General features: G+C 39.3%; 1 protein-coding gene across 5 annotated transcripts in view; it reads right to left on the bottom strand.

Moving 5' to 3' along the window:
* NARS2 (asparaginyl-tRNA synthetase 2, mitochondrial) overlaps positions 1-12,144 on the bottom strand; it is a 130,619-nt gene that overhangs the window by 16,012 nt on the left and 102,463 nt on the right. Inside the window, exon 12 of one of the 5 annotated variants that reach the window (XM_007078963.3) lies at positions 5,145-5,247. The exons of 3 other annotated variants lie outside the window; for them this stretch is intronic. In XM_007078963.3, the coding sequence (XP_007079025.1) occupies positions 5,152-5,247 (96 nt within the window). In that variant the 3' untranslated portion in view covers positions 5,145-5,151. Of the gene's footprint in view, positions 1-5,144; positions 5,248-8,091; positions 8,644-12,144 lie in introns of those variants that run through there. One more of the 5 variants, XM_042957734.1, reaches the window with a different exon arrangement.

Here is a 12,144-nt window from a genome sequence, read left to right as displayed (position 1 = left end):
TCCCAAGCAGGCTCTATGCTGTTGGCGCAGAGCCCAGCGTGGGGCTTGATCTCATGAACCATGAGATCGTGACCTGAGCAGAAATCAAGAGGTGGGCGCTTAACTGATGGAGCCATCCAGGGGCCCCAAAAATGTTCCAATGATTAACCAAAGAAGTAAAAACTGAAACAATGAGATAGCATTTTAGAGTTATCAAAATGTGAAGGCAAAAAACCAACATAAACAGCATGGATTAGAAGATACATGAGCCACTACTCTCCCACGACTGACAAAACCTTTCTGGTCAGCAACTTGGGAGAAGACAATCAAAAGCCTTAAACATCCATATGCTGTGACCTGGCAATGGCAGTTCTAGGAACTAGTCCTAACAAAATAATCAGAGATGCAAAAAAAACCAAACAACAAAAAGCAAAAAACGATAAACAGGAAAAAAAGAAAAAAAACAGAAAAGATTACTGCATAGAGTATTTGTTGTGATATTACTTACAATAACAAAATTTTGTTCAAGCATATGTCAATAGGAGATGACAATTAGATAAATCTTAGACACAGAAAGAAAAATAGATTGGCATCTAAAATAATGAGATGTTAATTATGCTGCCACTGTGATTTCTTCTTTTCTCTGTCTGGTATTTTATTTTCTACAATGAGGATGTATTACACTTTTGTGTTAAGAAAATAACAGAAAACTTTTAATAGGGGAAAATGGTAGCTTCATATTTTAATTTGTATTTCTTTATTTACTAGTAATACTTAATTTTTGAGAATGTTTATTTGCTATCTATATTATTTTGGGATCTGGTAATTCTTTTTTGTGGGGCAGGTAAGCATTATTAACACCAAGAATCTAAAGGCACAAAACTAAAAAAGCATGCAACAAATGAAAGATTAGGAACTCATAAAACACATTTTATTTATTTATTAAAAAAAATTTTTTTTAATTTTTTATTTATTTTTGTGAGAGAGAGAGAGAGAGAGAGACAGACAGACAGACAGAGTGCAAGCAGGGGAGGGGCAGAGAGAGGAAGACACAGAATCTGAAGCAGGCTCCAGGCTCTGAGCTGTTAGCACAGAGCCCAACGCGGGGCTCAAACCCACAAACCAAGAAATCATGACCTGAGCCGAAGTCAGATACTTAACCAAATGAGCCACCCAGGTGCCCCACATAAAGCATATTTTAATCTTCAATTATTATTATTATTATTTTTAAAGTAAACTCTACACTCAACTGGGGCTTGAACTCACAACCCCAAGGTCAAGAGTCACATGCTCTAACAACTTAGCCAGCCAGGCGCCCCTCACATTGTAATCTTTAAATGCCATATTATAGTATAAACTCTTTTCTTAAATTCTACCTCATTGTATTATTAAGCCATCACCCTGTTCTGATTTCAGAACTTTATTTTTTCTTCTAAGTAGGCTTCACACCCAGCATGGAGCCCATGACTCTGAGATCAAGACCTGAGCTGAGATCAAGAATTGGATGCTTAACTGACTGACCAACCCATGTGCCCCTGATTTCAGAACTTTTGACTGAGATATCCTTTATAAATAATTGAGATTAATAAAGAATGTAATAATTCAAGATTGTGCTCCAAATACTGTATGTCTCATCCTCATTATTATCGTTAAAGGAGAAAAACATCAGGTATAATTTTCTTCACTTGGCTGAATTAGAATGAGAAAGAACAGAAATTCACTAATGGCTTCTACTTTTACTAAATTTCTTACCACTCAATAAGCTGGTGGGAAGACAAACAGATTTTGTCACACTACCACTGCTTATTGACCACATTTTAGTAATTCTTCTGTGAACTTGGGGGGAGTACAATGACCAAGCAGGTAATTCAGAATGTGGATTTGGTGACTCAGACGCGATGACAGGTAATGAAACACAGTTTTGGACAGGTGGACAAGACAGCCTTAGAGTAAATTGTCATGGGCTATATAGTTAATAGAGTTGGACTCCAATCAGAACCCTGCAGTTGCCCTTCCTATTCGCAGAGAAAGGGGAAGTTTCAAGGGAGTTTTTACGGCCACTGAAGGACTGGCATCTTTATTTCTTAGTATCTTGCCTTTGGACATGGCTAAAATATCCTATAAGTTGAGACATGTGTTCAAAAATTTAACTTTATTTTTTAGGTTTATTTATTTGAGAGAAAGAGAAAGAGCAGGGGAGGGGCAGAGAGAGTAAGAGCAGGGGAGGGGCAGTGATAGAGGGCTAGAGAGAGGGAATCTCAAGCAGGCTCTGTGCTGTCAGCATGGAGCCCGACATGAGGCTCGAACCCACAAACCATGAGATCATGACCTGGGCCGAAACTGAGTCGGATGCTTAACCAACTAGGCCATCCAGGTGCCTCCCCCAAATCTGTTAACTTTAGTACATTGTTTTAAATTTAGACTTATAAGCAATCAAGATTAGAAAAGAATAGACAACCAAGTGGTTCTCTGGTCTTTGCTTTAAAATATTTAAAGACTGAAAACCACTACCCTTGAAATATAGCATTCCATCTTTGGGTAGTTCTGACTACTAACAAGGGACAGGTATATCTAAAATCTATCATTTCGAAGGATTTTATTTTTTAAGTTTATTTATTTATTTTGAGAGCATGAGTGTGTGCATGTGTGCACGTGAGTGGGGGAGGGGCAGAGAGGGAAAGAGAGAATCCCAAGCAGGCTCTGTGCTGGCAGCATGGAGTCCAATGTGGGGGCCGATCTCCCGATGAGATCATGACCTGAGCCAAAACCAAAACTCAGAAGCTCAACTAATTGAACCACCCAGGTATCTCTGCAAGGTTTTGAAGTTGAGGCAATTCCAAGCCACAAAGGTAAGCAGTAACTTCTTCTGGTACTTTTGGTATAGGCAAAGCTTTAAAAGCCAGAGCTATAAAGGTCCACTGCCTCAAAAAAAAAAAAAAAAAAAAAAAAAAAAAAAATGCCGGAGAATCAGCTATCATGGAAGAACAAGAAATAATAGTCCAGCTGGGGCTGGTGGCCAATGATGAGGGAAGGAGTTGTTCTGCTTTCTCTATCCATTCATAAGAATCAAACAAGAAACTCATTTCCTGCTTGGTCTTACTGCTAATGCAACTAAAACAAGTAAAAAAAAAAAAAAAAAACTTTGTAAATCTTAGCACTTTCTGTGAGTCTCAATTATGTTAATTTTGAACCTTAGTTTTTTTCAATATTATTTTCAGAGGATATCTGGGTGGCTCAGTCAGTTGAGCGTCCGACTTCAACTCAGGTCATGATATCTCAGTTTGTGAGTTCCAGCACTACGTCGGGTTCTGTGCTGACGACAGCTCGGAGCCTGGAGCCTGCTGCTGATTCTGTGTCTCCCTCTCTCTCTACCCCTCCCCCCACTCATGTTCTGTCTCTCTTTCTCTCAAGAATAAATAAACATTAAAAAATTTAAAAAATATATATTATTTTTAGAGGACCATGAAAGACGCATATTTATCTTTGATTAAAAACCTCCTTTAATATTTGAGTTCACTGGAGAAACCATACTGGTTTTAGACCTTTCTGTTTAATTTTTGCTTATCTAGAATATTTGCAACTGCACAGTAATAGTTGTAGAAGTGGTAGCTTCTGAATCTTTTGAACCACCTTCAAAATCTTATGCCATAGTACAATATCTACATTTCCCCCCCTGGATTTCTTTAAACCTGTCTTCCTAATAAAGAAGGCATCCAACTGGTTAAGCCCAGTTATTTCCACATTAGCTATTATAAAATTAATGTGGTAGTTGCTGTATTAGTCAGGACAGGTTAGATTATGCTAATAACCTAGTAATAAACAATCCCAGAAGTGTACAACAGGGCTTCTCAATCTCAGCATTAGTGATATTTTTGGCCAGATAATTTTGTTGTGAGGGTCTGTCCTGTGCGTTGTGGTATATTTACAGCATACCTGCCCTCTCTCCACCAGATGCCAGTTGCACTGCCCTAGTTCTGACAACCAGAAATGTTGCCAGACATTGCTAAATGTCTCCTGCATGGGAGTAGGGGGTTGGGGGTAGGGAGACGAAACAGAATAACACCTGACTGAGAACCAATGCTTTACAACAGTGAATTGGCTTTTTAAAACTTATGCTACATGTCCATCCTGGCTTGAAGCTGATTTAAAAAAAAAAAAAAAAGTCCTCTTTATGAGGTATTGCTGACTGGGCAGATGGAAAAAAAGCACAGACAACTATATATGAAAGCATTTGTCGAGGAGTAATGCATGTAGATCACGTTTGCTCACTATTCTTTGGCCAATACAAGTCACATAACTCATGCTGATGGAGCAGGGAAGTACAATCTCGGGAGAAGTGGCAACTACTTATGTACATTAGAAAAGTTTACCTTGTTTCCTCCCCTCTCCCTCACCTTCCACTTCCACTCTCCCAACCAAATCCTCATTGTTAGCTATAATTAAGGTCAGAATAGCAGTTCTCCTATTTTCTTCCACTCTACTCTGGGAGAGGAACGTATCAAGCAAAAGGAAAGAACTTACCAGAATAGGAAAGAACTTAACAAAATAGCCTATTTTAATTGAATACAAATTTTAGAAGACCTCTGGATCAAGTCCCATATCACTCCTAATTTTGTGACATGAAGGGAATACATACATCATCTATGTCCATTCTTTGGATGGTCTGAAAATTCACACCTCCAGGTGGATGAATTTCACGTTATGTTTTCTTGACAAAGAGTAAAGCTGCTTCTCCTCTTAAGACAGATGTACCTTTTGAGTAAGGCATTCCTTCACAATGCCTTGTGGATGTTCCAAGACCAGAGGGTACCGTTTCTTTTTTATCAAGGACAGATTCATCTCTTTGTAAAGAAAGGTCCACAAAGGCCTTGTTTTCTCTTCTTCCTCCATATAACCTTCTTCCCTTCTCTTCTTCTATATGCTTAGTTTCCTTTTGACCCTGTCAGACTATTATACTTCCTGCTTTCCTTTTATCATGATATCCTCCCATCTCTCTAAGAGATTCTACACACTTTCTGAGAAGATATAATAGAGCAAAGTATTCCTCAACTATAAACAAAGACATTTACATTTGGTATACACACAGCTGCACTTTCTTCTGATATGATATAAAAAATACTGCATTCCCTAAAGATTACTAACACAACCCCTTCAAATTTCCATACCTTTTAGTTAGGGTTGAGGTTCCCGGAAGGATTCTTCTATCTTGTATCTCCCCCTGGTAACTACTGAGCTAATTACTATAGAAACTAGGGTCTTTCCAGGGATCTAGTGGAGGTAAAGGGAACATACAGATATAATATAAATCATGACATAAAGGTGCACAAATTGTAAAACATGGAGGGAATCACACAAATTCCTTAAGAACTAATGAGAAAAACTTGGCTGTGTGTTTGCCAAGTGAAGAGTGGTAGGGGGTTAGAGTGCAAACAGGCTGGAAACAAGCAAGTTGCCTAGAACATTAGCTGGTGATTACAATTTGCCCTTATGGGCTGGCATGTCTGTGGTTTATGGGAGACTGAGGCTCGCTTACAGAGCTAGGGCCAAGCAATCCTGCCCTTCATTAGGGAAAGTGAAAATTAGGCTACACAGTAGAAAGTCCTCTTAATTCACCAATTTGACCAAATGTGAGCACTTCTGTTCCTATGCACCTTCGGCAGACTTGAAAGAAGTGGAAAGATTTTAGTTCTGCTGAACTTTCACTCTCCTACATGGTAAGTAACAATGAAGGCTACAAATAATTGTACTACATTCTTCGCTAACTTCCTTAGTCCAAAACAAAACTTATTCCACTTTGGACACATCTTCTAGGCCAGAATGCTGCTGGACACATCCTCCTCCACTGTACGTGAGTTTTTATTTGGTTTAAGTCCCACAGCTGCGGCGGCACACTGTCTAGAAATAGTTTGTGCTGGTGTTCAAGCTCCACAAGCCCTGGTCTCTATTTACGATACTCCCTTTGACTCTTACTCTTTGATTTCAATCAATATACTGAAAATAAAATGCAGACCTTGAATTAAAAAACAAACAGGCTAGACAGGAATAAGGCCTTTAATACATTACCTTTTCTATGCTAATTTCGGGGAGGGGTAGTTTAATATCCCTTCCTCTGCTACCTTTCTTCCTACCTCAGTATTTTTAACTATTAATGAAAAACACAAATTGAACACCTCCCTATTCAGTTTCTCATAGGCTGCTACCAACAATGGAGGAACATTACGTATTATTATCAAGAGAAGAAGAATGTTCCACAAACCACAGGAAACCTGTTTGTGGTTTCAGCCTCTATGAACTTTTGTTCTCACTGCTGACAGACAGTATTGTGCCCTAAAAACAAAGAGGCACAGGTAGGAAAGAGAGCCTTCCAGATGAGATGGTGTAAAGATTCAAATGGGCTGCAGGTAGCAATGGCCAAAAATGGACTTTGCCTAGTAAATGGCTAGCTGGTCTGGGAGCATTTTAGACGGAATAAAATGCATACTTTCAACTTTGACATAAATGCCGTGGATAGTCATTAGTCCTAGATATGAGAAAAATTAGCCATTCCCTTCATTGCTATTTTTGTTGGTTTGATGGAGGTTGGTTAATTAGCAACAGCCAGGGGAATTCATTAGATATCCTTTGGTTGACTATTATTCCTTCCAAGTCAACTTCACAGTATGTACTTTACTGAATGCCCACTAATGCTTAAGTTTTTATGATTTGCTAAGTAATACTGATACAATTTAAAAAATTAGAACATTACCTGGTGATCTTGGCATCTCACCAGGGACTGCTGGGCAGTTACCTTCTCCTGATCACAATGGCTGGAATGAAAAGATCCTCTTCTCTGCAAAGCCATTTCCCTAACTGAATACTTGGCATTGGTCTTTGGAGGACTTACTTAGGGACCCAGACCCAGGGAAATATAGCACTTTGCCTGTTTGATTCATTTTATTTAGGCCCATGATCTGTGTCCTTCAAATTAGCAAATATATTCACTAATTTACAAGTTATTCTTATATATCCAAGTGGGGAAAAACTTATGCTACTTGAAAACAGATAATCTTAAAGCTGTTTAGTACAGTGGAGTCATCTAATCCAATTCTCTGATTTTACAGAGGGAGAAAGTGAGGCTCAGAGACTGGACAGACTTGACTGAGGTCATATAGCTAACTAGTAAGATAGCTGGATTTCAAGCCCGGCACTATTAACTCCTTAGTCCAGTGTACTTTTCATTATAATAATAGTGCCTATCTTCATTTTTCGTTTTTTGGAGGGGGTGGGGAAGGGGTGAAAAGAAAGAAAAAGGAACAACAGCCGGAAAAATACACAATTGTACTATTTATGACCTCTGGTCAAATGTTACAGATGCAGGTTAAATGTTTCTCTACCCTTCTCTTTTGATTCCCCAGGGACGGCACCTATGAAACATGTCTGTCTGAATTTTTTACATTGCATTGTACCCATTGCAGAAACTCTTGCAACCCTGCCCACAACCTGTTATTATAGCCCAACTAAAAGAAACACAGAACTTAGTTATTTGGCCCAAAGCCTGTTCATTCACCATTGAAAAAAATAAAGTCGGGATGAAAGCAGGTACCCTACACAAGTGGGTTGAAATCTAGGATGTTAATAAATCAATGTTATAATCTATGTCTAATATATATATATATAGTTTAACTACATTATGCTTTAATAATTTAGCTCTGAGAAGCTATATATTACAGTACTGTCTAAATTATATGAGGACACTAAAATACCATTATAATACTTTCAGTTTTCACACTGTGAGACCACATTATTAGAGAGACTTGTAATAAGGGAAGAAATGTTTGCGACTGCAGTCTATCAGAGAATGGCTTTTTAAAGAAACTTGTGGGGCGCCTGGGTGGCGCAGTCGGTTGGGCGTCCGACTTCAGCCAGGTCACGATCTCGCACTCCGTGAGTTCGAGCCCCGCGTCAGGCTCTGGGCTGATGGCTCAGAGCCTGGAGCCTGTTTCCGATTCTGTGTCTCCCTCTCTCTCTGCCCCTCCCCCGTTCATGCTCTGTCTCTCTCTGTCCCAAAAATAAATAAATGTTGAAAAAAAAAAAAATTTTAAAGAAACTTGTGTGAGAGCATGTTTGATGTTGCAAAACACATTATTTTAACATTACTGTGCTTTATCATAATAAAGATTGTATCAAAATTTAGAAGGAAAGGGAGCTTTGCACTTACTGACTACCTGCCACCCCAAACACTGTGCTAGATATTTTTCTTAGATTATCTAATTTAATCTTCACAAGGCTGGAATAAGATTATCATTTTATTTTTTATGGATGGGGGAACTAAGATTCAAAGAAATTAGGTGGTTTATTTAAGATCACATGGCCTATAACACACAGACCTGGGACTTGAACCTAAGAGTGATTCTAAAGCCAATGGACTTTCTTTTATACAATATGTCACCGTCACTCTAGAGGTTTAGAGAAAAGCTGTTCTTTGGCTTCCCAGAAGTTTCCTCAGCAAATGAAGTCACTCACTCACTACTTCTCCACTGTGTGTCTACAACTGTGTTGGGGTCAATTCATCCATCTGTCCAATACCCAATCTATCACCAAATAGGTATCAAGTGCCTGTGACGCTCCAGGCATTATGCTAGGTCCTACGGATACAACGAAGAGTGAAAAGGAGGTCCATGAGTCCTATGGCATAGAGAAGAGTCGTTAATTAAACAGTCATAAAAACAAATGTAAAATTACAACTGTGTTAAGGATTATGATGAATTAAGAGTTAGTAGCTCTGGGGCGCCTGGGTGGCTCAGTCGGTCGAGTGTCCGACTTCGGCTCAGGTCATAATCTCATGGTTTGTGAGTTTGAGCCCCGCATCCAGCTCTGTGCAGACAGCTCGGAGCCTGGAGCCTGCTTCAGATTCTGTGTCTCCTTCTCTCTCTGCCCCTCCCTTGCTTGTGTGCTCGCTCTCTCTCTCTCTCTCTCAAAAATAAATGTAAAAAAAAATTAAAAAGAAAAAAGAAGAGTTAGTAGCTCTGGGTCTGAAATTTAATCTGGTACCATTGTAGTGTCTAACAGTGGTCTCTGACTCAGTCTGGAGGGTCATGGAAGGTTTCTCTGGGGAAATGATGACTGAATAGAGATTTGGAGAAATAGCAAAATTACTTAGGTAAAGAAAATTGTTCTAGATTGAGGGAACACTGTGCAAAGATACCATGATGAGAGAAAGCAGTACATGTCTGAAGACATGGAAGGGTGATGTGAATGTAGCAGAAATAGCAAAGGGGAGCAGCACAGTACATCAGGCAAGAGAGACAGGAGCAGCCAGATGATACTGGGGCCTAGGGGCCAAAGAAAGGATTCTGACTTTGGTACAAAAAGCAACGGGAGGCCACTGAATGGTTTTAAGAGGGGAGATAACATGACCAGATTCACATTTTCTAAAAGCCTACACTGAAGTGGGGAGAAATGACTCAGAGGAGGAAAAAGCGGACACAGGAGGACCAGTCAGGAAGCTTCTGAAATAAACCAGGCAAGAGATGATGGTACCTTAATCTAAAAAGGTAAAAGTGGAAATGAGGAGAAGCGGATGGATTTGAGATTTATTTAAAAGTATAAAAATGACAACTTCATAACAGCTTGAATATGGGAAGTGAGGAAGATTTCAAAGACGAGGCTGGTACATGGCTTGCTTAGATGGCAGGGAACATTGAAAGAAAGTCAAATTTGGTGGGAGGAGGGGAGAAGGGTAGAAATTGTGGGTAAGTTTTAGGTTTGCTGAGATGCCTCTGAGATATATAAATGGCAGTAAGAGCTCAGAGCAGAAGTATGGATTAGAGACAGGACTGTCTGAGTTGTCTGAAAATAAATATTAAGCTGTGAGTACAGATGAAATCACCCGAGGAGAAAAAAGATCTATGATGGAGCCCTGAGGAATCCCATCATCCACTGGATCGATGGAAGAGGACAAACCTATAGAAGAGACTGAGAAAGAATAAACCACTGAGAACAGAGGAAAACTGGGAGAATGCAATGTCACAGGAGCCAAGGGAGGAGAAAAATTTCAAAATAAGAAAGCCATTAGTGCTGAGTAATGCCGAGAGGTAAAGTAAAAATTAAGACTTTTAAAGTCTGTGGATTTAATAACATGACAGTTATTACTGACCCTAGAAAGAGCTGCTTCAGTGGTACGACAGGTGTGGAAGTCACAGTAGAGGGAATGAAGAATGAGTAGTAGAAGCCACGGTGGCTATAAGAAACTTATTCCCATCCTGAGAAGAGTTTCATTTGAGAAAGGAAAACCAATACAGAGAGTACAAAAAATAGACACAATGTTACCAGTTTTACTAATTCTTTACATGCTACAGAAATTCAGAAGAGGAAGGCTCAAGGTGACTGGGTAACCCAGGATAGTCTATAAAGTGGCAAAGTTATTAATTAAAAAACTTTGAATTGATTTTTAAATCATTGAAGTATAGTTGACATACAATGTATAAGTTTCAGGTGGACAACAGTGACTCAACAATGAAACGCATTACTCAATGCCCACCACAACAAGTGTAGTCACCAGCTGTCACCATGCCACATTATTATTATAATAGAGAGAAGGAGTATTTAAGAAGTGCACAACTGAATGTCTGAGAAGTGCTGAATGTCAGGAAGTGACATGCAAACACTACATGGCGTGTGTATGGGGGTGGGGGGAGCGGCGAGGTGGAAGCAGGATGGGATAGAGTGATAAAAAAGCCAACACATATGGACGCAGTTCTGTTTTGTGACGTAGGCTCAATACTGAATTTTTTAGGACTGGGTAATCTATGTCCTAGTCTCTCCTATTTTTTGCTGCTGACCTGTGGGCCAATTCCTCTCGCATAATCAATTATACCAGAAGGTTGGTAGGGAGAAGAGAAAATAAGAATCATAAATCAACTGTGTGCTCACTGGTTTTGGATAACGTTGTGTGAAAAGGTGGGATGCGTAAAATCAATGTAATTTTATATTTATGGCTTTGAGGTAGTATGACAGAGTAGGAAAGAACACAGACTTCAGAGCCAGAGGGAGTCAGATCTGATCACCAACTCTGTCATTCGCTGCCTATGCAGGCATGGGAAGTGCAATTGATGTCCCTGAACCCCAGCTTCTCATCTGTAAAATGGGAGAAATAAGTTTCTTGGCAAGTTAGAGATGAGATGTAGTGTCACCTGATAGGAATCTATTAATCGATGGCTAATGCTATTTTACTAATACTATAATATATAGAGAAAGCAGGTAATACATTCAAATAGAGAACCTTGTATTCCTAAGATGAAGGCATTTTATTTACTGGTGGGCCCTGATCTAATTTTTCTATTGGTATTTATCTAGAGACAAGTGAAAAGCCCCAGATAGCAAAGTTTAGGTCTTAGACCTTTTGTGAGGTAAACATAATTTATTTGTCTCACAGACTTTTACCATTAATGATATTCAGTATTTAACTATTCAGTAAGTATTTAAAGATTAAAATATATTCTTATTTTATATTACGGCTAATTTTGTTAGAGTGGGATAAAGACACAAAAAAAAAAAAAAGAAAAAAAGGAAAAAGTAAACCAGAAGAATAAAAAAGCAATGAAAGTTAAGGGTGAAAAAAGGACAGAGCACAGGAGAGGCAAAAGCAGAGAAAGAGACAGAGAAAAGACAGAGAAGAGACAGTCAGAAGAGGAGTGACAGGAGAATCTGCCCGGCCCCCTCGGATCCCTCCAGATTCAGCCTCACCATTTCTGTATGACAGCCAAACCAAAGCACTCTGAGCCTCCTGCTCTGCCAAGGAAGCTCTTCCTCCGCCTCATCATACCACTGCTTTCCTTTCTTACCCGCATCCCTCCGCCCCTCAGTCTCCTTATCGGTATTTTACGTGACAGTAGACCTGCCACTGTTCAACACTGCTCTGGGCCACTTCCTCTCAATTACTTAAAAAAACAAAAGAAAACAAAAAAACACATTTACATTTGCATCTGCTAAACTAAGAAGGACATAACGCGACAGAGAGGAGGAAATATGTTTATAGAACACTGAGATCTTCTGTAGGAATGCTTTTTTTTAGAGGTGCTTTGAGAAATGTTATTACTTTAAGACATGTCAAGTGATGGATATAATTTTGTAAAATATGCCAAGAGATAAATGAAATTAAATCAAGGGAAAAGCCCAGACTCTGAG

This window comes from Panthera tigris, chromosome D1, assembly GCF_018350195.1.
Source record: "Panthera tigris isolate Pti1 chromosome D1, P.tigris_Pti1_mat1.1, whole genome shotgun sequence".
In the NCBI taxonomy this organism is placed as follows: domain Eukaryota; kingdom Metazoa; phylum Chordata; class Mammalia; order Carnivora; family Felidae; genus Panthera; species Panthera tigris.
This window is presented reverse-complemented; position numbering and strand designations above follow the sequence as displayed.